The sequence below is a fragment of the Phoxinus phoxinus genome (assembly GCF_949152265.1).
Source record: "Phoxinus phoxinus genome assembly, chromosome: 10".
In the NCBI taxonomy this organism is placed as follows: domain Eukaryota; kingdom Metazoa; phylum Chordata; class Actinopteri; order Cypriniformes; family Leuciscidae; genus Phoxinus; species Phoxinus phoxinus.
The window spans coordinates 21180131-21207769 of NC_136885.1; the positions used below are offsets into that span (position 1 = coordinate 21180131).

Below are 27639 nucleotides of genomic sequence, written 5' to 3' on the forward strand. Positions count from 1 at the left end.
TCGCATTCTTCCCTACTGTATAGTAGCCTACTATTAGTAGGTGAAAAACAGTTTGTGACAAAGAAGTAGGCCTATGTTCAAATTCACAGTAACTAATACCGTAATTCACAAAAACTAAAATATAAACTAAAAAAATAATAATAATCTTGCAAAAAGGCCACATATCTGGTCAGAGGTCAGGTCACTGTGCACGTGCCAGTGCCAGCAATGTGAGAAATTATTAGTTTTTCTAGGATGATAAATGTTTACCTCAGTTCTGATTATTTGTGTATAACTGATGTGTACTATATAAATGAAAATACAGAATTAAGATCAGCTACATTTTGTTTTATTAATGTTTCAAAATAATATATATATATATTTTTTTAAATGTATTCCTTTCTCAACAGTTTTTTTTTTTTTTTTGCACGAATGAGGAATCGTGGTTCTAAATCTGCCTTGATACGATTCTTCTGCACTCTGAAGTCTTTGATTCTGACTGTATTACTGTGTGACTCAGTTTAATGGTATCTCTATAGAACCAGAAAGTCTTGATTTGGTCAAGTGTCTTCACATATATCTACACAGCTGATTCCCTTTCAGAACAGTCTCTATGTAAATAAAGACCTCTTTCAAACAAACTACATACGTCCGTTGGGCTACAAGAATGTGACCAGTCTGTTGTTTGGACTGAGATTAGTTTGATCTTGTTTTTTCGCTGAAGCATCTGTTAAGATATCTTAGGCTGCCTGCCAATTCCTTGAGGTGTGTCTTTGTCATGCTAACTCAAAGCACAAACACTCATGTGATTGACAGGCATCATGTGAGGCTCCATAGCTCAGTGGTTAGAGCACTGGTCTTGTAAACCAGGGGTCGCGAGTTCGATCCTCGCTGGGGCCTGCTGAAGGAAAATTTTCCAATGTGACCAGTTCATAAAATTACTCTGAATTGACATTCTGCAGTGACTCGAATGGACATGGACCATCACAGAAGAAGGAAAACTTTGACTTGCAGGTTGTGAGACCAGATCCTGGTTTTCAGGACAATGTTGTTGAATCTGCTTTGATATGAAAGATCTGAGGTAAAGATCTTCCTTTTTCTCTATTAAAATGAAATAATTTAGGTGATGCTTTTACTTCATGGTAGATTTCATTTACGGCATCTTTTTTACTCTATACAGTACAGTTTCTCTATACTGTTTGTGACATCAGAGAGACATTGTCATATACATCATAGTACAGAAAGATGAGATGTTACTGAAATGTTACATTTCGTTCTTCATTAAAGATTCACTTATGAACAAACAAAATCATTCATTGTCATGTACATGAATGAAGTAATTAATTAGATGAGGTTCAGTAGCTGTGGTTAAAATAATAGTTTGTAAAACAGTGGTCATGAGTTTGGGATGCAAGATCTGCATTTCATCATTCACCCCATCAAGATCGATCAGAAATCTTGGAGTAATATTTGATGACCAGCTGACCTTCAAAGACCACATTGCAAAGGCAGCTCGATCATGCAGGTTTGCACTGCACAACATCAGGAAGATCAGGCCTTTCCTAACAAGCATGCAACACAACTTTGCGTCCAGGCTCTGGTCATTTCTAGGCTTGCTTACTGCAATGCTCCTCTGGCTGGACTTCCATCATGTGCAATTAAACCTCTTCAAATGATTCAGAACGCTGCAGCTCGTCTTGTCTTCAACGAGCCCCAAATGCCCCTCGTCACACCTCTCTTCATCTCTCTGCGCTGGCCACAACTCGATGCTCGCATCAAGTTCAAGGCATTGACGCTTGCTTACAGATCGACCACAGGCTCAGCTCCCTCCTACTTTCACTCGCTCCTACGAGTCTACATCCCTACCAGAAGCCTACGATCTGTAAATGAGCGGCAGCTCGTGGTGGTACCATCACATAGAGCCACAAAATCACTCTCCAAAACATTCACGGTTTCTCGCTGGTGGAATGATCTCCCCAACCTCATCCTGAATACAGAATCCCTGACAACATTCAAAAGACAGCTGAAAACTCATCTCTTCCGTGAGCACTTGACCTCATACAAAAATATTTCCTTTTCCTTGAATCCCTCCCTTGTCTGGCTTATGCTACTCTAAGCAATGTCTAAAACTTTGTATTTTGAGCACTTCTTGCGTTGTGTGCTGTATTCCTAATTTGTTAGTTTCTTTGGATAAAGGCGTCTGCTAAATGACTAAATGTAACCTATGAAAACCAAAGGCCATACAGCATCTTTTGGGGGAAAAAACAGCTTTAGAAGACCACTGACCAGGCAAAACAATATCAATACTATTATTCATTTAAATACTTTATTCATTGAACACATTGTGAACTGTTCTAATAAGGGGTTTCATGAGGTTGACAACAGAAATAGTTCCTTTTCTATTTATAATCTAATTTACACTGGGTTACTGGTTATAGTTCACACTAGTATTTGGATCCATATAAGAACTTAAGATTTGAGCTACAATGTGCATTTGCATTGTATCATATTTGGTTCACAATACAGGTACAAATATAGACAATTATTGTGTGAAAAACAGTGTAAGAAAAATAATAATAAAAGTAGTTCATTCAAAATAATCCAATGAATGTCTATGCCTGGAAAAGAGTCAACCCTCTTTATTTTGGGGTTCTCTCTCATGGAACAATGCAGGTGGCTTTACGGAGAGTCAGGTATCCGGTCACCACGTCTGTGGGCAACTGACGGATGTAGGAAAACTCCTCCGTTGACGCAAAGCGCAGTTTAGTCTGAGGGTCAGTATAGTTTGCCTGGGACACAAAGATGTTAAAATCATTAGATGAGGTTAGAGGGTACATCCAGTCAATTACATTAGCAATGTTTCTACATTATTAACCAACTTCATTTTACAACAGACTCACCGGTAGACCTGAGATGTCTGAGTACTTTTTAGCAGGTTTCATAGAAGGAGGTGCATCTATGCTGCAGTCTTAGAGAAAAACAACTAAAGATTTAAATCTTGTCAAGTAAATCAACACATTCACTGAGACTCTGACCTGAGATGTAAACACAATCTGTCAATTATTATTCTGATCAGATGTTTAAACTCTTATTTTGACAGAATTAATCAGAGTTCAATTACTTTTGTAAGTCAGACTTACAGTTAGGGTCAGATATTTTCCAGGGCAGCGCTTTCTCCGCTGCTAAAATCTGCTTCAGATTCTTCCAAGTCCTATTCTTCTTCCCTGCTGCTGCTCCACCAATACCTGAGTGCTAGTGGAGGAAAAACGTATGAATGTATTGAAATGTTTCTAAGTACATATGGGACTTTTTGTGAGAAGACTCTTACCACAAAGTTAGGGTTTTTAAAAGGCAGACACTTTGTGGCAGTCTCTATATCAACAGGTGCTGCTGGTTTTCCTTCACAAGTCCCCTCCACTGGAGCAACCTGAGACAAATGCAACACCAACGAGAAACGTTTAATTATTAAATTAAACATGTAAACAGTAACGTTGGTCCCGTCATGTTGAAGTCTAGTGTTTTTTTCTTTACCTGAGTTTGAGTAGTTGACGATGGAGGTTGAGTTTTTTTCTTTTTGCTGATGTTATTATTTGGCTGCGGTATTGTGTGGATCGCGGGACTGACGGCTCGCTTCTTGCTCCGGGCTTGAGCAACTAACGCCGCCGCTGTCTGTGCTTTACTCGTCGAGAGCGTCACTGGGTTCAAATCCCTTGCTTTTGATATTCCCGGTTCAGAAGACGCAGACATTTGTAGTTTTAAGCAACGAACATAACCTGGAATTTTGTAAAAACTATGTTGTGAGCTCGTTAGCCTACAGCTAAATCACAACATCCTATTCACCCGGAAGAGATGAGAAGACCGTGACAGCGTGCGTTATATTTGTATTCCGTTGCTACAATCGATTGCGCCCGATGGTTCCGCTGGTGTTATGGGTTGCAATCATAGACTGTAAAAAATTATAATATTATTGTAGAACAAATATAATATTATTTATTATTGTATTTATCTTCCAACTAGTTGTCTAGAGATGGCCTACATTTGTTCACAGCAAAATCGAAAAAAGAATAATGGATGTTCTAGAGTGACTGAGCCAAAAATCTCTGTAAAATATTTGTAATATAATTTGAAATAGGGTCTACAAATTGCCTTTTCCCATTCCCAGCAGTTAGAGCTGAAGTTAAGTTTGATTTATGCCCCATGACAGACTCGTTACAGAATATATGAGAATAATGGCATTTATATTTCAATCAAACGTGTTGCTGGGGAAATAAATGACTAATTAACTTTGTTAAAAACAGATGTCAGGTAATTATTTCTCCCCTTTCTATAGATTTTGATTCAACGCCCACCACAGTGGCATTGTCCTTCATTACTCCCTTCTCTCCTTTCTTTGAGTGACAGAGAAATGTAATGAAAATGTACACATCATCAAAAATAGATATTCCAATTTTAACCATTTTTACAGAGTAGTGGTAAATTCGGGATTTTGACTGATGTACAAACTATAAACATATCTTAAACATCTATATTTCTTCTCATTAAGGATGTCTATTTTGATTTTATTTTTACAGCAGTCATAGTTGCATTGTTGTTGTTTGCCAGTGTAGTTCATGGCAATGTAATACTGACAAGCACTTGAATTTGGTGGAAAAGCTGCATAGTTATATAACAATAGAAATATTAAGATACCATTTTCATGTTATGCCTATTTTACATTATGCCCACAGAGAGGAGACTTCAGAAGAGGTGAGTGTTTCCTTTCTTCATTTCATTCTCTCTGTTCTTGTCCTTTATATGAATGCCATTACTTGTCATTTCACCTTTTCTGCCATCTTAAATGTCAACTTCAGAGTTCACTTTGTTCTCTTTCATATGGACCCCTCTGCATGTTTTGAAATGAAATATAGTTGGAGGCATAAAGAGAAAAATGTGACAGAAATCACCTCATACAGATCGACACGCTCAGTAGAACATTATGTTGTCCTTGAGTTTATTCAGTAATGCCAGTACTTTTAGCATTCAAACTTCTATTCAAAAAGCAGACTGTCTTCTTTTTTCTTAAAAAAAATGCAATAAATAAAATAAGTAGCCTAATCCTGCCGAGGCAAAGGCAAATGTGTTGTTATAGTATTTTGTGATTTTGTGAACATCACCTCAGTAGTTTAATTTTGTCAGCACTACAAGCTGTTTGGTAGGTTAACATAATTCTTATATAAAAATTATTTGTATAAAACTAACATGCCATTCATACACACACACACACACACACACACACACACACACACACACACACACACACACACACACACACACACACACACACACACACACACACACACACATACACACACTCTCTCTCCTCTTCCTTGAAGAAAACAACTAAGATGTTGCAGGCGGCCGCTGATAAGAAGAGACAGAGCTCCTCTTTCCTGCTATAGTGTTGCGTCTGCATCCTCTTTTGGCATTTGACCTGAATACAGCTGTTTGGTTTGCCTCAGTTTAGTTCTCCTGTAGTGTTTTGGCTTTACTATGGATGAGTTACCGTTTTTATAAAAGGTTGAGAGAGGACTGGGGCAAAGAACATACTGAACACACTTGACGTCTCATTTATAATTCATCAAGACGAAGTTGCTACAAGTGGCTGGTGCATGCAATGCATAAATAAACTATAGCTGGAGATTCTGTATTGAGGTTCAATTGCAAACAACCATTGATATTTTATGAATAAAACTTAACTGCAATAAATGAAAGATTGGGCTTATTACCAGGTCATGTTTAGAATGTCCTTCCATCTCAAATACACAATGGAAAACAGAGATCTCAGCTGTGTGTGTGTGTGTGTGTGTGTGTGTGTGTGTGTTGTTAGTTTATGGAACAAATGCTCAGAGTATTTCAGAAGATAAAACGTGACTAAACATGCAGTGTCAGCAGTCCTAAATCGATATTGAATAATAGCACCAGATATGGCACTATTTTCCAAATTAATATTATTGCACTCCTAAAACATAAGCAAAGTCATGCAAGTACACGACACAAAAATAATATGTTAATTTTCATTCATTAGGATGTTGAATATTAATACTGCTTTATTATTTTTACTTAAGCAACTTTAAAATAAACAGAATAGAGATAAGAAATTGTATTTTATAAAAACATTAACACTGAAAATTAGGACAAAGCAATTAATTCTCTGGAAGGTTTTTACAGCTGCCAAGCAAACAGGGCAAGGGTCATTGTTGCTGTTGCCATTTTTTTTTTCTCAAACCAGGACGTGAGTTCTTTCTTTCTTTCAAAGTGCAAAAATAATCCCACAACAGGATGTCAACATTATAGAGCAGTTGAGCTTATTTCAAAGGGGGAAAAAATGGTGGTAGTAGGATGATGGCTGACATTATGTAAAATTATATAAGCAATGGAATAAAGTAAATATCACTTTGTAAAGTGTAAACATACTGTATTGACCAAAGTGCTATTATTTTAAAACGTTTAACAGTGGACACATCATTCTTTGATCTGAAAATGTCCTCACCTGTTTTACACACCACTGGTTTCACCTGGTGTGTTAGTGCAAGACAACTAAATTCAAATGAAGAAGGCACTAGTCATATAAACATATAGTACTGTGCAAATGCCTTAGGCATTTTAGTATTTTCACCCCAATTAAATTATTTTAAGCCAGTTATTTATATATTTTGTTGTAGTGTGTCAGTAGGAAATATTAGTTTACATTTCCAAACATTCTTTTTTCCATTAATTGTAATAATCCAGTGAGATTTGTGTATGCACAAGGAGTCCGGTAACAGTCGGTTTGCTCCACACAGAGATCTGATCTCACCATCATTGAGTCTGTCTGCGATTACATGAAGAAACAGAAAAAACTGAGACAGACCAAATCCAGAAGAACTGTGGAAACATCTCCAAGACTCTTGAATAAACCTACCTGCAAAGCTACAGTAGCCTACTGTGAAAAGTTTAAGGCACTTGTGTAAAAAATGCTGTAAAGTGAGGATGCTTTCAAAAATAAATAAATAAAAGTAGTCAAATTGATTTTATTTATCAATTAACTTCTACAAAAATCTCACTGGATTATTTAATGTAATTAAATGTCAATGTCAATGTTCATGTTATTTGCATGTTATGTGTATCAGTAGAAAACCAGTATTATTTTCGAATTACCGTGCTCCCCCCTGCCTCATATCCCCTTGAGATGAGATTTATGTATTTTTAGTCTGGAAAAAAATCATCATATGACGCAAAAATCGTCATATTGCGTCATATGAGGATTTTTTGGCCAGAGGCTAAAAACTCTGCATGTTCTCAACCCGCCCATAGAGGGTGGGATCTCACTCACAGAATACAAATAGTGTCAGCCATCTTTTTTTTGGAAGCTAAGCTAACAGGTTCTTATTCTGTGGAGAAAGCGGAGTAGTAGGGGTTACCATCCTCTTTTTCCCGGACATGTCCAGCCGTCGAGATCGTCCAAAATGTCCGGGATTCGGCTTTTGCTTTCTGCAGTTGCCATTCATTGTTTACACGCACACCTTTTATTTCAATCTAACTGAATTCATTCCAATTGGTGAATCTGAATATAGTGTTTACATGAACGCTAAACAAGTGATTGGTTAATGTGCGTTTTAGAATTGCTAAGAAAATTCCCGCTCCTCCGTGAGAGATACAAGACCGGTGCATTCTCCCGCGGCCGGTGCCGCTCATCAGCAATCACACCACTGGCCTCGCGCCATTCTCCCGCGGCCGTCAGTCTCATCCTGCTCGCCACAGTAAACATAATGAATGGCGACTCTAGAACGCAAAAGCCGAATCCTGGACATTTTAGGCGACATCAAAATACTGGGCAGACTCGGAGACTCACTAGTAGGAAATCCTAATAAATGAAAATTAACATATACTTTTTGTCTTATTTAGCCTTGTTGTTTACTGCGCAATCTCTTACCGGTAGGCGCGGCTTGGGAGTGGCCTCCTAGGGCAGCGAAGCAAGTGCATTCTGGGATTCGTTGTCTTTCATCCCCATAAGCCAACAATACATTTTCTGGCGTTTCTCAGTCTAGAAGGCACCAAATTCAAAAATATTTTCACATTTCTTCTACATAAATGACCCATTTTAAATACACATTCATCTTTCCAGAGGTGAAGTATCCCTTTAAACAACATCGTTTCGTGAACATTATGCAAAACAAAATGTTCCGGTTCAGCCTAGGTCATATTAGTCATTTGGCATTTTGTTCGGCCAGTGCAATTCATGGATCATGCATTTTAACAAATTTTAAATGTTTAATTTGAAAGCCATTTGATTATTTAGGCTCTCAACTATTTGAGAGCCATTAATGTGGTAAACTCTGCAAAACCAACAATAACCCCAAAAGTCAAACTAGTCCAAACCACTAAATCATCAAAGAGAAAAACAATCTGGGTGACATTTTATGAGCTGTTAAGATTTATTGGTTGGTTGGATACAACAAGAACAAGACCCACTTGTTAAACAGAATCAGGAGGGGTGGTCACATGGGTTAGCAAAAGAATGAAACTATACATAACTCTCCCATTCTGACACAATAATATCTGCAGCTGTTTTTCTTTACAAGGATTTTAGCCAGAGGTTAAAAGGTGGTTAATAATATTAAAATTTTCCACTGTCCATCCATGGCTGTCATTCTTGAGTGCAACTGATGTCATTAAAATGCCATTTCATTGACAGTTCTCTTCCGGGTTGACAGAGTGGGCGGGTCTTTTCAGCTGCTCCGTCTCCGTTAGACCGAATAGCGGCGCTCACTCAGTGCTTTTAGCCGGAGCGCAGCGCTCATCCCGCGGACGGAGTGTCCTCGATCCTCGGCCAATTTACACCATAATTACTAGCGAACAGGCCGCCCTGCGCGCACTAAACGAACGGGTTACCATCCCCCTCGGAACGAGACAGCGGATTTGGAGAAAAGCGCTGTATTTCGGGACAGCTCTCCGCTCGACCATGTTTGGGATTAATTGAGGTACTACCATCTGAAGATCACATTTTTTTTCAGCGCGTGGAGCCTCAGATCCGCACTGGGACGAAGCGAAAGGTCTCACCGGTCTCTGTTATCGTCTCGTGCGCTGTAGAAACGAGAAAAGGTAAATCATTTAATTTGTGTATCTAAAATTTAACCCGCATAATTGTCGGCTCCCGAGTCCGTTTCTCGGGCTGTTCTGTAGCCGACTGTTTTTCTGGTCTCTTCATGTGTCAGTGTTAAGCAGAGAGACAGGACTGTACAAGAGCACCGATGTTTCATTACAGGAATCCGACTTTTGTAACGTCTATAAAAATTCTTGAAAGAAAGCGAAACAGTGAATGCATGTATGGCAAGCCGTTTTAACAAATTTCCCCCATTAAAACGAACTAGTAGCCTTGTGATTAACTTACTGGTAACGTTAGTTATTTTGTCATTTACTAATAAGTAATCTAATATAACTAGTATAGGGCCTATTTTGGAAACACTATTGTATTATTACAATAATGTCCTGGTAGGCTAGTTATCGTTAGTTAAATCATAATGCATGACCTATCAATGAGGAATACATTTCTTAGAGTGTTTATTAGGCTAATCGTTGTAAGTAGCCCAACATTAATCTTAACGTAAGATATACAACCCATGTATTAATGTTATACATGTTGAAATTAAATAAGTTAATGCTTTAAAAGTTTTCAGTATTAGTTCATGAACCTGTGAATTGAATTGGTTACCTATAGTTTTCCGTTTCACTAGGCTACTTTTCCTGCATAAATGAGACACGTCTAGTATCTATCCCAGTTGTTATAAGTTATAACAACTACGTAACATTCCTTATGTCACAGTTTGCAATTTTTTTTTTTTGCCGTGTGAATGTAATTATTTATCAAAATGGCTTCTTTATAGGCCTACATTACAATCTGACCACTATTTAAAATGTTACAGCAATTGGAATAGGCTACATCTTAATGTCTACTTTTCAATTGTTATTAGGAAATGGAATAGGTATTAATTAATAACCATTAAAATACTAAAATAGTCACTCACTAGTAATATATAAATTAGTGCTAAACATTACTAGTTAAATTCTAATAGGTGCTCGCACTAGACAGAAATACATGGCTTATATCTAAATCACAGAGAATTCAGTGGCAATATTTTGTTCCAGTTTGTTACCGGAAACATTGGAGTACTTGTCATTTTGGCACAGTGACTAGTAGCAAAAAAAGAATAAGTACTGATATCTAATGAATATGTACTAGTGATTTATAACACCATCCTACCACTAGTAGGATCTAGTATGTAATGAATGGCTAAAAAAATGAGGCCTATCGAAATTGAAAAAGGCTACCAGTCTCTATTGGATTACTTGAAAGGGCTTGCCATAACTTTGGTGTTCAGATTGACTTGGCATGTAGCAGACATTTGCTCTTTTGATGGCTGCCTTAGTGGAAAAGTCAAAAGTAGGCTGACATTAAAAAGTGATCATTGAGCTGATCCTCAGTGAGCTGCTCCTATTCTACTTCTGTCGTATTTAGTGGTGGGAAACATTGACCCCCAGATGCCTTGTTTGTCTGTTCTGAATGATATAATTCTGCAATGCTTATTGAATTGCACTCTCCTGTTAAAAGAGCTGTTTAATGCCCAGTGGCTCTCAGGAGTCCATTGATGACATGACAGGCGAAATTGAGCATGCTTTTGTCGAACACCCCAAGTTGTCATCATCACGTATTGTGTTTCGTGCAGCTGAAGCACTATAAATAAGTTGTCAGTCATGCTTACAGCCAACGACGCCCCTCAAACTGCTGGCAGATCGGGCAGCGTCCACTCTTTTAAATTTAATTACATTTGGGGAGCTCTGTGGTGGGGCCGTCTTTATAGATCCAGTAGATGATTGATCATCAAGACAGACTGTGCACTTATGTCTCAGTAATCACTGGTAGGACCATTAGAAGATGAGAGCGTGGAGACGGCGGGCGGCGGGCCCCTGGAGTCAGAAATGAAGCTGTACAAGCAGAGGGTGCAGGAACTGATCTGTCATGTTTTTTCACAGAGGAGAAAGGACGAGCTATCCATTATTTATCTGCTGCTACTTTCACTGGCCTTCTCGCCTCTAAACAGTGCGCTGGCTATGTGGATTTCGGACAGACCCTGGCTACATGTGTGTTTTTAGTTGGGAGGAATTGATAGTCCCAGTGTGTGAGGGGGTAAAAGCGTTGCCTGAGGGCATCAAATGGTTGCTGTGCTTGGAGAATACGTTAAACCTAAAAGGATAGATGCAAAGCATCACTTTGAGACTGTCATGCATCTCTAAGTCTGTGCAGCATTGTTTTGCCTAATTCAATAAAACATTTTTATTTTATTTGTTAATTTACTGTAAGCTATTTTGACATGTCCAAAACCTCAACTAACAACATTCCAAAAATATTATGGTATTGCACAAAAATAGTAGTAGAAAATGCCTTAGATGCCTTAAAATGAAAAAGAAAAGGAACAGGCCATGTGATGTACATTTCAAATGGTTATAATAAAAACACTGGCATTCTAAGAATTTCATGCAGCTAAAATAAAAGAGTAATTGGATAGAGATCATCTTAATGGAAAAATATCAATTATTTTAATTATGGTGGCCTTTTTTAATAGGAAGTGGAAAATTAATTCTGTTGAAAAATCTATAAACAGACATCATATTTTGCTAAATTGCAAATAGGTTTTGATGCAGAAGTCTTTTTTTCCCATTGACAAATTAGTAGATTTAACCAATGATTAATTAATCATTAATTAATTATAGATCTTATTGTGAACGATTGGATTCATCCATGTATTTTTATTCATTTTACAGTTTTTTGATGTTGTAATGTTTCATTAAAACGTCATATATCAATCTTTCAGTGAAAATGACTCTCTGGTGATGTATACCGGACTTCTCCAATGAAACTGCTTAGTCTGCTTAAACCCCGCCCCTCCTCAATCACCCAAAACCAGCCACATCTTAAAATCCAATCAACAACCTTGAATAGAACCAAGTTCCCAACCTACATTTCTCCCCTTTTTTGATAATCCATCATACTCAGATTTAGACTATATCACAATATAGATGAAAAGATCTGTTGCTACTTCCGTTTCATCATGGCTTCGAATTGAAAATTCAAAAAGTCATTAAAAATATAATGTTCTTGGCAATAGATAAGGTCAGGCAGATTTGAAAGTAGCTCAGTGCGGAGTTATCTTGGAGAGGAGAGGCTGTCGGGTCCTACATTTATAGGAAATGAATCATATTCAATGGGACCGGTCTATGCAGCGAGCGCAGCATGCTGTTTCCCCCTCAGCAAGACTTCAGCAGAACTGCAGATGTGTGTGAGGCGCATGTTGTTGGGCTGACAGTGGCAGCGGCTCTGCGTACGACACTTTACTGTGCGTTTGTCTTTAGCTTCATTCCTGATGTACGTGTTTACACTGATGTGCGTTCGTCGACGTTTGTTTTGGGAAAGTGTGTGTGTGTGGTGTGGGGGGGGGGGGGGGGAGGTGGTATTTAGTGTGTTCCTCCAAGAGGCTTTGGAACAATAGTCCCATTTTGTGACTCTCCCTAGCTGCTGCCCGGGCCTGGCCGAGCGCTTGCCAGAACAGACGGACAGATGGAAGGGATCGTGTTCCTGCCGGCACCTGGCATCACAGAGCACAGGAATGCCATTGTTCCTCGGTAACCCAGCAGCCGACTCGCTTTCCTGGACATGCTATGTCGAAGAGAGGGTGGAACTGAATTATAAGTCGCATGACGCACTGAATAACAGTTAGAGTGCTGTTGACCATCATTGGGGCAACGTCTGACATGAGAGCTTGGGAGGGTGAAAACTTCCGAGGGAAAATCTAGGACTGTTGTCCAGGGTCATCGGTAATGGATTAGATTAAGACCCTCGGTTAGCACTTGTGAAGCACTCTGATATTGACATTTGGGTTAATGGGGATCTCCAGAGGGCCTGTTGATGGCAGATGCTAGACGAGACGGGACCTTTAAGGCCATATTTTAATACATTCATCTCAAATAGAAATGAGCGCAAACAAATAATGTTTCGTAACCTTTCCAGCTACTTCCTCTCAGTTAGCAAGCACCACCACCGTTTACTTATCTCATGTCTAACCTTAAGCTATTTGTTGAGTTCAAACAAAGATTGCCCAGCCTTATCTCTTCAAGATTACTGGTCTAAAGACGTGGTACACTTGACTCTGAGCATGCAAAATTTCTTTGGATACTGCAGCGGTTATGATATGACGTCATGCTCTGAAGGAGTGTAGTGTATGTGTAGTGTGACAGCCCCTTAAGTTATTAGAAATAGTACAATTTACTGGTCTCGATAGTTTAAATTTGGTTTTCTGATTATGATCGTTCTTGTACGCAGACACCTGTAATTAGGGCTCCACGTTTAATTGCAATTTACATGAAATCGCACTTACACCGATTTTGCTTATCGCATTTATGAAATCGCAAAGGCTGCGATTATTTTGTATGCGCAGCTTGTCATTGATGCACGGCTTTGCAAACGCTGCTCCATCTGAAAGCGCTGTGAACTGGAGTCACTTATAATGTGCATTTGAAAAAGCAACACGCGTCAAACACCTTTCCAAACATGAGAAGCATTTATGAGCCTCTTGTCCAACAAAAAGAACATGCTTTTACTCCAAACTCACTTCATAACGACAGTTGAGGATCATTCTGTGAGATGATGTGGCTTCTTACACAGAATAAGGCAGTCGTGTGTTTATAAGTCATGTTTAATCAATCAAAGCATCAATCTTCTGTTTATTCAGCTACAGTGATAATATGATGCCCATAGTAGGGATTTCCTGGAATGATGTGCTTTATCGTACTTCTATGGCGGGGCATATTTGGCGTGTCTGCGTGAGAGCGCCCACTGGTGTTCAGATGGAGCAGCATTTACTACCGATCAGCCACACCGCACTGACAGAAAATAATCGCAGCCTAATCACGTGGGGTTTCATTGTGATTTAATCGTGCAGCCCTGTAATCCATACATTGACATCCCTGAATGCATAGCGGAAGCTCACTCAGCTCAAGTAAAATGTTTGTGCCGCTATACAGAATTGCATTGCTTTAATTGTTTTCTGAACACTTCCTCCATGTGCATTTGGGTGGGCAAACATATATGCTTTTAAAGTGTATAAAGGGATACATCACCTCTGTAATGATGAATGTTTATTTAAAATGGATCATTTATGTAGTAGAAATGTGAAATTATTTTTGAATTTGGAGCCTTCTAGACTGAGAAAAGCTAACAAGTCTAGGCTACTAGTGAGTCTCCGTGACGAGTCTGCCCGGGATTTCGAGACCGCCCAAAATGTCCGGGATTCGGCTTTTGCGTTCTACAGTCGCCATTCATTATGTTTACTGTGGCGGGCAGGATGAGACTGAGGGGCGCTGGAGAATGACGCGAGGCCAGTGGCGTGATTACTGATGAGCGACACCTGTGAGACGCACCGGTCTCGTATCTCTCACGGAGGAGCGGGAATTTTCTTAGCAATGCTACAACGCACATTAACCCATCACTTGTTTAGCGTTCATGTAAACACTACATTCAGATTCACCAATCGGTGTGCATGCATGTAAACAATGAATGGCAACTGCAGAAAGCAAAAGCCGAATCCCGGACATTTTGGACGATCTCGACGGCCGGACATGTCCGGGAAAAAGAGGATGGTGGTAACCCCTACTACTCCGCTTTCTCCACAGAATAAGAACCTGTTAGCTTAGCTTCCAAAAAAAGATGGCTGACACTATTTGTACATTCTGTGAGTGAGATCCCACCCTCTATGGGCGGGTTGAAAACATGCGAATCTAGCGCCTTCTACTGGCTGTAGTTTTTAGCCTCAGGCCAAAAAATCCTCCGATGCAAAAAATACATAAATCTCTTGTCTCAGGGGGATATGTGGGAGGGAAGCACGGTAATTTGAAAATACTACAGGTTTTCTACTGATACAAAGCTAAATGCTAAATCCTGAAGTATCCCTTTAAGTACTATTATATGTTAAAGAGAATGTTGTTGTTTATGCATATATATATATATGTTATAATTATTATCGGCATAGTTTGTGATTTCTGTCTTCTGTTTTTGTTGAATGTGACCTAAAAAAACAACAAACAAAAAACAGCTCCTCCCCCAAATTCACGCCATTGGTTTAGCTAGTGTTGCTATGTCCTGCTATGCAACTGGTCCGAATTTTCAACGAAATCACCTATAATAGTTTACTTGAGAAGAAACTCTTGAGATTATCTGGAACTGGCTGATGTGCCATTGTAATTTTAGTATAATTTCTAATATAGTTTTAATAGTTTCATCTTAATTTATATATTTTTTGTCATTTTGTTCTGTTTTGTCATTTTTTTGTCTATATATATGTCTATATAGTTTAGTTTTTTATATATCAGTTTTAGTTATTTTAGTACATCAATCTAAAGTTATGAAAATGAGAAATGTTGGCAACTAGCTGAAATAAAATATTTTTATATTTTATTTCAGTCAACGTTTATATATAACAAACTAGTTTTTTTGGTTTAGTTTTAGTTAACTGTAATAACCCTGGATGTGCACATTTAGTAACTGGAAATGAAATGTTTCAGGTGAGGAACTGAAACATCAGGGAATATAGGAAGAAAGACTGCTAGACAGAAAGGGGGAACTGTCCTGTGAGCGGTGGAGCAGTAGACAGATGAGATCAGCAGAATATTCCTCCAACACCCAAGGTTACTTTTGAAAAAGTAAAGCAAAAGAGCTTATATGTGGAAATGGCACCATAACAGGCACGTTTTGAATAGTATTAGTAAGTAGGATGTTCTGTGTCTAATATAAAACAGAAAAAGCTAAATATTTTCTTTGATGTTCTGGTGAAAAAAGTCATACAGGTTTGGCACAAAATGAGGGTGACTAAAGATGTCAGAATTTTTATTTTTGGGTGAACTAACGTTTGAAGTTCCATGTGTTTGTCTAACAGAGGCAGCTGGACTGTAATTACATTTGCTCCAGAGTCTTTTTTGCTGTGGTGGAGATGCAGATCTCCAGCTCATGGTCCACCGGTTAGCAAATTCACCATTATGATGTTCTCTGTGATTTCTCATTCAATTGGGGGGAAATATCTGTAGGATATGTTGACAGACATTTGAGCCTGTGTTCCACTGTTCCACGCTGGTCTGAAATGAAATTAAAGCTCATTACGGCTGATTTGATCTGTGGCCCATCGGTTGACGTCGCATGTTCTTTATCACTAGGCCGTCTATCAGATATGCGTTAGGCTGCCATCTTGAAATCCCACGTCTTGAAACTGCATTTGGAGCGTATATTCGGCTTTGTTGACATTAACAAGATTATCTCTCCTCATAGTGGGCTGGAGGATGATTAATCACAGGAGATCCCCTTCTCCACGCATTGGGATTCTACTTTGATTTCCTTTCATCTTTGCTCTTCACAACTCCCTTGCTATCATTCTCTCCCTCTCTTTCCCTCCTCCTGTTTTTTTCTGTCTATCTTTTTCTTTCTCTTCGCCTGTCATATTTAGCAATGAATAATTTTGCCTTCAAGCGCAAGGACCTAAATGCAATATCATAATTTTCTGATCTGTGCCAGTTGAGAGACGGTGATCTAAATTGATGTTTTGTGATGGCCAGAGTTTTATAGGCAAGTTTTGTGGTAGTAAAACTTGTTTTAACTTCCTCCAGTAGAATTTTTTAAAAATCTGGAAATGGTTCAATAGAGCAGCCGGCAAAACTTCGGAATTAGACTGGAGTAATGAGTTAGTTGTCCACTTGCTTCCGTCCCTTAATGAAGTCAGAGATTTTAAACTATATTAAGTGGCGGATGGTATAAAGGCCCAGGATGTAAAGTGACTGGCTTTAGATCGGGTAACAGGGGCACAAAGGAAACAGGCAGATTACATCGTGATAAAGAGACGTGCGCTGAACAGAACTATAGAAACTGGGATGTTGGTCGAGTTACAGACGCGTGTGCTGAAGAGAACCGAAACTGGAATGGAGGTTGGGTTACACAGTTGAAGAGAGAGCTGTGTTGTGTGAATGTGAGTGGAGGTAAAGAGGGGATGTAACATTGAGACGGGGGTGATTCTTGGATTTCACTCTTTTAGGAGCTCAGCTTCTCGCTGAGCTGATGTGAAAAAGTGTGAAAGGATGCGGGTTTGAATCTTTCTTGAATCTCAAAATAACATATTAGAGAAGCACAATGTATTGATACCATACTGCTTTTTGGTAGATATTATTATTTTAATGTATTGCTATCACACTATATTGGATATACACTACTGCTCAAAATGTTGGGGTCAGATTTTTTTCTCTAAAGAAGTCTCTTATGCTCACCGAAGCTGCATTTATTCTATCAAAAACACAGTGAAAAAACAGTAATAAACAGTTATTCTGTGAAATATTATTCCCATTTGATTCTGTTTTAATATTTTTTTAAGTGTCATAATCCTATCAGAAATAATTTAAATGAAAGTTTCAGAAAACAACTTACTGACCCCTCCAAAAAAAACTAAATTGCTTTTTTTTGTCTGTAGATGTATATTATTAACAGTTTGTGGCAGTTTCTGAACACTTATCACTGTATTTGGCCTATAACCCATACGCCACTGACTATAAGGGAGGATAATTTATAATACTAATTTTAAAGTTTCACAGATTTTTTTGGGGGCAAACAGTTGGCTAAACTTTGAGACGAAGATGAGATTGAGCACATGTTGCAGCAGTGAAAGGTTAGACAGTGAGATGACTGGTGACCTCATTCTTATGACTCTAAAATGTCTTCTGACGTGCGTATTGGAGGAAAAACCTCAAGTGCGTGTGCTGGATGCCCTGCTGTTAGCGTGTATGTTTGACAGTGCTTCTGGCCTTCTCTGAGTACAGATAGTGTTTTATGGAAAATAGGTCATCCTTAGCCAAAAGGTATCAGAGCCAGACTTGTCTAAAGGAACAGCACTGAGTTGGGCCTGCTAATGCAGTCCATGCAAAACAATTTCACTAGCAAGCTGACAGGCCAGTTCCAGTATGTTACACCTGCAGTTTGGAAAAGTCTGGCAGGACTAATTGAATCTTTTCCTATCAGTGTTACAACATTTCTGTCATGATGAGCCGTAGCCTTCATTGTAGCAAACCTTTTTGCAATGGGACTCAGGAGGCCACAACAGGGTTAGTATATTAACTAAAGCTAAAATCATAAAAAAACTGCACAAAATCACCTCTTTACTTTTTGTTAATCTTTAACTTAATGCTTGACAGTATGAAAGCCATCTTATCTAATTCAGCAAGTAGCCCGTGCTAATCGCTAAGCTAACAGACTAATCACAACATGATTTCAGCAACAAGCAATGATTTTTTTTTTTTGCTTTCTCATTTATTTTTATTTTTTATTCGTAAACAGTTATAAATAATATTCATTATTATTCGTTTTTTTTTAGGATATGGCAAATATTTTTATATTCCCATTCACCGACTCTGTTTACTTGCAAACTGCCACCGTAGTCAGATTATCTGCTAAATGATGTTTAGGTTTGCTTTAGGGGATAGAACAGCGTGCTTGCTCAGGCTCAGCTACTGCTGTCCTAAACGTCTCCACAGACCTCATTCTGCAATGCTAAGTCCTCAATTGCGGCATGTTGAGCTTGTATCACTTCCTCAGTCGATGGGAAACCAACCCTAATGGTGTTCATGTTTATGTAGCTGGTCTCCAGAGCTGAAGAACCAGGCATTTTGCAACTAATTTATAACTATATCGCATGATGCTTAACAACAATACTGTGACTTGGAAAGAAGGATGTAGGTAGCCGATGTGAAGACCACTGAAGACTTAAATAATGATACATGATACCATGTAATGATGCAATATAGAGATTTTGTTGTGTGATTGCTGCTTTGCTACACAATTAATTTAAAAAGTGAACCAATTCCTTTACAGCATTCAGTTTAAATATACTGCCATTATGACAAAGGATTTTTTAATCCATTTATTCATTTTTGTAGCACAATTAAAAACAACTCATGCTGGCCAAAGTGAACAATAAATTGGTACCATATCAGTTTTCAGCAAATATTTTGGATATTTAATTGTACATTAATTTAAAACATTTTTAAATTTAGATTACCTTGACATAACGCTCACTTAAAGTTAATCTTCCAAAACACAAACAATTTAATAACATTGTTAAATGTGATCTTTAGCAGATTTCAAAATAAAAATACATTTCTCATACTGTACATTATAATGTGATGCCTCACATGTAGCATTTAAAGTAATTGGTTTTAGTTATTATCTTTATTAATTTAGACAAAATACTATCTGCAATTCTGCATATGTGACCCTGGAGCACAAAACCAGTCACAAGTCGCACGGGTATTTGTGGCAATAGCCAACATTGAATGGGTCAAAATTATAGATTTTTATTTTATGCCAAAAATCATTGGAATATTAAGTAAAGATCATGTTCCATGAAGATATTTAGCAAATTTCCTACCGTAAATGTATAAAACATTTGTTTTTGTGAGTGAATGCAGCACAATCGTGATCATAAATGGACAACTTTAAAGGCATTTTTCTCAATGTTTCGATTTTTTTGCACCCTCAGATTCCAGATTTTTAAATAGTTGTATCTCAGCCAAATATTGTCCTATCCTAACAAACCATACATCATTAGAAAGCTTATTTATTCAGCTTTCATTAAAAAATTGACCCATGTGACTGGTTTTGTGGTTCATGGTCACATATTATCAGTAATCTTTCATAACCAATAATGTTAATGTTATTATCATGTGCATGAACGCATTAACAAATCAGAGGTGTTTTGATTGTCTTATTGAGTGAGATGTAAAAGTAGACTGGTCTACATGTTAATGATTCATGCTTCTATTTGCGGTGACACTTGAAAATGAAAGCTGAAGAAACATCCCTTGACACTCAAAAAGAAGCTTTAGTACCAAAGTTGAATAGCCCAGTTGGTTATTTTCAATTTTGATATGTTGCTCCCCTTGCTTATGCAGAGAGTGTGACAGTCAATATTCACTTGGGAAATAAACAACTCAATGTAAATAAGAGAGTCATTCTGTACAGAGTCCAGAACCCTGTGCGTGAACAGTCGATGAGCTCATGCTGAACTGCAGGGTCTCTTATGAAAAAATGTGAACTTACAATGAAGCCTTCATTCATTATAACAGGATGAGTGTTCTAGTGTTGTTGTGTTGCTCGCTTCCCATGTATAATTTGAAAAAATAAAATGAATAACAGTTTGTTTTTCATGGTGATAACTGCTAAGAGTGTAAAGTTGACCCTTTAGACACTCGATCCTCTTCTTACTGATGTATAAAATAGCATTAAAGTTAATAAGAAACATGCTTTATGGATGCAGTCTAAATAAAGCAGCTGCCCCGCACTTAACATTTAACTGATGTTAATAATTGCAAGTGTCAAAAGAAATAATCTAGAATTGTCAATAATTGGAGCCCTAGTACTGCAATGTCTCGTGAATTTACCCACACACTGTTTTCACTTTGAGCAGGAGTGACGGCAGCTTGTGCCTTTCTTGAGAGGAGATGCATTCTCTCGTTTCACAACTCATTTCATTGCGTGTGTGTGTCTAGCTGGTTTGGGGTTGGCAGACGTGACTTGTCCATAGCGCTTGCATCTGTGGCTGTGCCTCCCTGAAGTGTTTACTCACACTGCGCTCTTGATTGATTTTCTCTCCCATGCAGTCGCCCTCTGTCTCAAAAAGAGAGAGAAAGGCTGTGCAGTGATATCATCAGGATTTTGCAGGGTGCTCTCTACAAATGGCTTCAAATAAATCGTTTTTATGTTCTCTCATTTTCTGCAGCCAAGCTTTGTCTAACGACGGCACTGCAGTGTAGTTCAGTTCAATCAAGTACATTAAAACTCTCGCAGACATTAAACTGTTATCATTGCTTTGTGTCTTCTGTTACATTAGTGCACTAGTCTGTTTGAGCAAACTGTCCGGGGAGTGGGGCAAGATGTGTCACCTCCTTAATCCAGTAAACCAAACATGTCATTTTTAGACACATGACCATACAATCATATACTGCTGCCTTTTTAGCTTTTTGTATTGCATGCATAGTCAATTTCCTGGAATGGCAGGTAATCATAAATTGTATGTTCAAAGCAAAATATAAAAATAGACTTTACATGATGGTAAAAATAATTGATTTGTTATAAATTACAAATGTAAATTATTTGGCTAATTATTAGCCATGAATTATTAAATGTTGCATTTTGCCCAAAATGTTAGCTGTGTTGTAAAATGTATTATTGCTATTTTAAAATGTTGAAAAATTTAGCATTACATTCAAATATTTTGATTATTAAAACATTTCCTAGCTTGTTTATGGAAATGTGGGATTATGCATTGGTTAATTGTTTTTTCCCCTCTCTCAATATTTGGATTAATGTTTTATTTGCAATGTAAATCATTCAAATATTCCCTAAAGATTAATTTGTAGACACTTTCTTCTAATTTCAGTTGAAATATATTAGGCATATTAGTTTTAGATCAAATTTCTTCATGCCTAGAGGACAACTTTGAAAGAAGTGGCACAGCTTACCCACTCTCTCCTGCTCAGTCTGTTAGCACAGCTTCTCCTGTCCTGCAGGTTTCTGATGTGCTGCGTGTTTGCACTATGCTCTCACAGTAAACTTCATGCCTGCAGACCACAGTCTGCCACAGAAGAAGAGCTCTCCACAGACCTGTGATAAGGGGACAGGCCTCAGCGGAGCAGAGCTGTGTGGGTGTGCTTCTGTCTCTGTATCTCTCACTTCAGCTTTCTGTGGCTGCAAAGGAGCAGGTTCACATAAAATCTCTCAAGAATTCAAGCAGACAAATCCAAGCACTGAACATGAGCAGTGCATTGAATGAACACTGGAAAAATAAAAATGAATCAGTCTTAATAGTTTTTTTATATATATTTTATTACTAGCTCATATAAATGTAATATTGGTCTTTAAAAAAAAGAAGAAGAAAAAAAAGAACAAATAATGAAATTACAAGCAATAGCACAAATAAACACAACAGAACAAACATACCAATGAAATAAACTGTTATTTTCAGGTTTTTCATGTAGGTCTAAACTAGATTTTCAGGTTCAGAGATAGTAATCAAATATAAAATATAACTGCATACTGCATAGTTTCACTGTATAAATATAGATTATCCCTTATTACAGTTATTCAGTCAAGAGCAGTGAGCAAATATTTTTTTTTCTGTTTCTTGTTTGATTAACATAAAATAAAAACAGCAGCAGGAATATTATTTAGGTTTAAGTTCACTTAAGACATAACTGACTGATGTTTACGATGATACTCGACAAGACGTAGCCTGGCCAGCCAGACTTACATCAAGATGTTTAGTCTGGACACTGTCCATAGACTAGGCTTACTCTGAGAGGCGGGATAAACGGCTGTCTCTCAAAATCCCTCTGCACGCAATAGGATAGCGCTACAACCAATCAGAGCAACGAAGAAGGTGACGTGGTGCGTTTTCCCACCAGCGGAGCTAATTGGTATATTAAACTTATTCCGTATCCAGTCGGCAAAACTCCGAACACATCTTCCTTTTTTAAAAATGATTTAAGTGCCGTTTTTTGCTCTTTTCTTAAAGAGAAACTTAACTCCAAGTCCTCCAGAGTCGTGGCCAAAGCCGATTTGAAAGACTGCTGTTCGACAGCTGCTGCCGCCATTCTTTGTTTACAAGTGCCTATGCCAGCCGTCGCAACTCTGTCGTCATATGTTAAGCCCGCCCCGCATGCTCTATACACGACGTGATTGGCCTGACCCAATCTGGGTTTTTGCTGCTAGAATGTGTATTGAGAGTTGCTAGACTGGCCCTGGCTGCAAAATACATTTTGCTGCCGCTAGGGGCGTCTAGATTTCTAGGCTAGACAAGACGGGCATTTTGAGTGAATATGTCCGTTCAAACTCAGGAAGACGTGAAATAATATTCGTGCACTGTGAGACACGGCGTTCTGGGTGTGCGCTTTGGATGTGTGTTGCTGGGCACACAAAACTTATCACACACCACGCAAGTACCAAACTGAGAGACGCAGGTGTCTATTTGCTTTGAATATTTAAGTTGGAAAGGCTTAAAAATGCGCACAATTGTTTGTCTGGCAGTCCGGAATCAGGCAGTCCTAATTGTTGAGCCCTGCAATCATTTTAAATGCTCCAGATAAATGTAGGCATCACAACATTATGATGCAATGTATGAGAAGAAGATATTCATTTTGAGATTTGCTAAATTTTACATTTAACAGTGTTATTTTACTTATTAGTATTAGATTAAGTGAATGTTTAATGACAGCAAAGTAAAATTTCCTGTTTTAGTCAGAATTGTCACATGCCACATTATGGAAGTAAATCGGGCTGTATATGTTAGTTCATGTTGACTTTAAACATAAACCGCTCACTAAATGTATTGTTTTATTTTCATATTTTTAAACAGACATTTTTTGCAATACCAACATGATTGTACAGTATCGCTATTTACTGGGAATTAGCGTCCCACGTCAGTCTCTTTGCAGCGACTAGAGCAGGTATAAAGTCATAATGCCGGAGGGCGGATAGAGAAACAGTCTCTGAGCAGACATTGCTGTTGCTGTTTGTTCCTTTGACTCATCCCAATGATGAACGCTCAAATCCCGAGCCCACTTCTGTGACATTGAGTCACATGGTGTCAGGGTATAGCGAAACACTTTAAAGTGCATGCTAGAGTAGAGTCAGGGATAGGGCTGACCTTTGGATCTGTGCAGAGGTAATTTCCCTCCTACTTTGTCTCCATAGCAACTCACCTCCTGATGTGGTCATATCATGCCCTTATGCACATGCTCGTTCATGTCTCTCCCCTGAGTCTCATCTTACAGTGAGTTGGGAGAATTATTCCAAATGTCAGGCGATATTTGTTTTGGAGTGCTTGGTTTCTTGTTAACATTTTGTGCGTGTCTCAGTGCAGGAACACAAACTGGCCATGAGGGCCCAGGAGTACGCTATTGCACAGACGGTGGGTCAGCCTATCCTCCAAGTACGCTCATCTGATTTTGGGTGTTGTCTGAGTTCTTGGTGATATGCCTGTGGTTAGTCAATGACTTGAAGTACCCAACTTTTAGTCTCAACTTCTAAACGCTCTTCAGAGTGTCTTTTTTTATTAGATTCCCCATTAAAGAAAAATCTACTTATCATTGGCGACAGATGGAAAAACTGCTCATCCGAATGTGGTTTTGTCATGTATTATCTTGGTAGGATGCGCACCAGTGTTTCCTTCATGCAACAATGAACACCGTATGAGTCGTGATGTCTGATTTATTTGTGAAATAGTGACTTATGAACTGGATCTTTTCAATGATTCAGTCCAAAGATTCACGAAACAGCCTCATACTTACTTGAGGCTTAAATCACTGGCTGCACCCGAAATTGCATACTTCCCTACTATATATTAGATGAAAAACAATATGTGAGCCAAGTATTATGTCCGAATTCACAGTATTCATAAACCAGTTGGCAAATAGTACCTGGATGATTAACTACACTTAGTGTGTAGCGAGTGTGCAGAAGTGCACATCTAAAACTTTGCTTTCCAATGAGGCCACAGGATAGGATTTGTGTATGGCAGTGAAGCAATGCAACTGATTCTGGTATAGGTCACATGACATTAACAACATGACAGATGTTGTATATGGATTGTATTCATACTTCACACATTCATTCTATGGGGCAGATTTACTAAACAGGGCAAATTAGCGTGAGAGCGCAATTCAGAAACAGCTCCTAAAAGGGAAAATCCCCAAAAAACATATGCAATAAGGTCAGCCGCAAAAATAACTGTCCACGCCTTTTCAGCGCTAATTTTTCAATGCGTGTCTTTAGTAAATCCTGGCAGTAGTCTTTTAACGCCAAAAGATTGTTTGCGTTGGTGCAAGCTGTTAGTAAATCTGGTCCTAGCAGGCCTTCAGTGTTCAGCATAAGTTAACACACCCATGCTAAAGTTGACTAAAAAGAGGAATAAAACATTTATCTTAATGCCTTAGTAAAAAAAATTAGGAAAACTCCAACCTTTTAGCACACCAATTTTCTTTGTGAATGAATAATATATCGTAAATAAATACATGTTCTTCCTTAAAATACAGGGTGCATAACAAGTCAGGACACCCCTATGTTCAATTCCCATAGAGGCAGGCAGATTTTTATTTTTAAAGGCCAGTTATTTCACGGATCCAGGATACTATGCATCCTGATAAAACTTTGGAATTAAAATAGCCCCACATCATCACCTACCCATCACCATACCTAGATATTGGCATGGTTTTATTTCAGTTCTAAGCCTAATAGCTGGTTTGATTTGGATTGAGAGAGGATCTTATTGAAAGTACCCCATGCCAATCTCTTAAAGGTTGGAGTTTTCCTTATTTTTTAAAATTAAGACATTTAAGATCAATTTCCAAAAGATGATCTTTTATTACTCTTTTTAGTCAACTTTAGCATGGGTGTGTTCACTTACGCTAAGCACTGTATATAGAACACTTTTTTTTTTAACTGTCGCAAAGTAGGCCTAATTACTTATGCAAAAATAGTACTTACTTAGCGAGTTTAGGGTTTTGGATGCAGTCACTCAGTCAGATAGTGAATTGTTCAGAGTCCTCACTTTCAATCAAACTTCATTGGTTCTTGCAGAAACTCGAACTGGCTTGCGTGACACGAGAACAAACCTCATTGGCTCTTGCACGGCAAACACACGTTTGATCTTCTGTTTACCATAATTGATGAGCTCTATGTATGTGCAATGTTGATCAATGTTTATATGTGAATAAAAGCATCATATAAAGGCGATCATGCCTCTTCAGAAAAGTTGGACTAAACCGCTTGATTATATTTATGTCTTTTTGAACTTTCTGAAGCATCATAGTTTTGGTGGAATGGGCTTTCAGTGGACGGACTGTGTTTCGAAGATGAATGAAAATCTTATAGGTTTGGAATGACATGAGGGTAAGGAAAAGGGCATTTGAACTATTCCTTTAAAAGCTGAAGCTAGAAGCTGTGAACGTAGGAGCTCAATGAACTGAAGCACTTCTGAACAACCATCTGTATTGAGTGATTCTATAATTTATCAACTAAAGTAATTTGGCTTCAAAATGTTTCATTGTAAGAGTCAAAACAGCTCCCTAGTAATTTTCTTTTTGTCTGGAGCCCTGGCATGAGGTTTTTGTTCACAATTGGAGTAATTATGTTTGCTAATAATAAACAAGTCCCAGCGAGCATTAATTATGAAAACTCTGCAGCATGCTTTGAAACTGAATTGTATTCTGCGGGAAACTTCTGGTCTGAAGAGAAATTAACATGCCTGCTGCTAATAAGGAATCAGTAATAGGCCTGGTTCATGTAATATAGCAAATCCGAAATTAATTTCTGGATGGACATACATGACCCACACGCACATGTGTGCACACATTCTTCATGAGATCACGAAGTTTGAGGGGCCTCTTATCCCAGTATCAGATGAACTTGCAGCAATGTAAAGCTCAAAGAGGATTAGTATAAGACACAGACACCAAAAAGAGAGATATTGTAAGCGTATGTGTGTGAGGTGCTCGCTTGACCGATTGGTGGCTTGATTGGTCACAGCCGGGTCACAAAAGCCACAGGAGATCCAGAAAGGATTTACGAGAGTCCAGCGGATCAACCCGGAACATCTCTGAACAATTCCCTCCCTCATCCCTCGCTCATCTCTCCATCTCTCTCTTCATCCTGTGCACAGCCCAGAGGATTAGGCTGGATTTAAGAACACACTGTATCAGGAGATGACTCCAAAACTCGACTGTCCCGGAGTGCTGCAGCTGGCGAGAGATTGCCACATCTCGTCTCTGTGGGCGCTGCTCAGTTCAGTTCTGTTCTTTCGTAGTGGTTCTGCTGGCTTGCACCCATTAGTTGTACTGTTTAAGCTCTAAAGCTAATGGTATTAGCGTGAATCTGCCCGGCAGTCAGTTAGTCATTCATTTATCACCCTAGCTGCCATAGTTTGACTCCTACAGACTGATCTCTGAGAAATTTGTTACATTTTTCATCAAATCATTAAATTAAAGCTGGTTTGAAATTTTATAAAATTGTGAGTACCGGTAGCCTAAAGTAGTAGTGTATAGCTTAAATTTAAAATATTTAGGGATGCACAATATACAAGTACTATATCGGTTATCGGCTGATTTAAATTTTTTTTTTTTATTATTATATATATTTGTTTTATGTTATTGGCTGAAATTGTATATTTAATTATTCATACGGACTTCCTCTAAGTTTTACATTTAGAATAACTTTGTCCATCATCTAACACTCACTTACACACATACTTTAATAAGCTAAATTTAGCTATTTTTTAGGGTATATGCATTTTTTCCATACCATACATTATAATTTCTTAATGCCTACATTTTCTGGATGATTGTTATTTTATTTTTTATTTAGACATTTTTATTTTCCGTCCTTCCATCCATTTCCATTTTGCTGGTTTTGTTTTTAATAATTTAAATGAGACGTTATATTATTTTTGAACTGATAATTTACATTAATAATATAATATACTGTTTTAATAAATATATATGTTTTGGGTTCAC

General features: G+C 38.2%; 2 protein-coding genes across 3 annotated transcripts in view; one reads left to right on the forward strand and one right to left on the reverse strand.

Moving 5' to 3' along the window:
* Positions 1 to 2172: 2172 nt before the first annotated feature.
* On the reverse strand, positions 2173 to 3879 carry ino80c (INO80 complex subunit C). Its single transcript, XM_079624899.1, has 5 exons — positions 3511 to 3879; positions 3308 to 3406; positions 3120 to 3231; positions 2880 to 2947; positions 2173 to 2768 (listed from the first exon to the last, which is right to left on the reverse strand). Exons 1-5 carry the CDS (start codon positions 3724 to 3726, stop codon positions 2637 to 2639), a joined length of 627 nt encoding a protein of 208 aa, XP_079481025.1. The 5' UTR covers positions 3727 to 3879; the 3' UTR covers positions 2173 to 2636.
* Positions 3880 to 8701: 4822 nt separating this feature from the next.
* The window catches only part of galnt1 (UDP-N-acetyl-alpha-D-galactosamine:polypeptide N-acetylgalactosaminyltransferase 1), a 90361-nt gene continuing 71423 nt past the window's right edge, over positions 8702 to 27639 (forward strand). Inside the window, exon 1 of one of the 2 annotated variants that reach the window (XM_079626852.1) lies at positions 8702 to 9099. The gene's annotated coding sequence lies outside the window, so the exon portion shown is untranslated. The remainder of the gene's footprint in view (positions 9100 to 27639) is intronic. The other variant, XM_079626853.1, reaches the window with a different exon arrangement.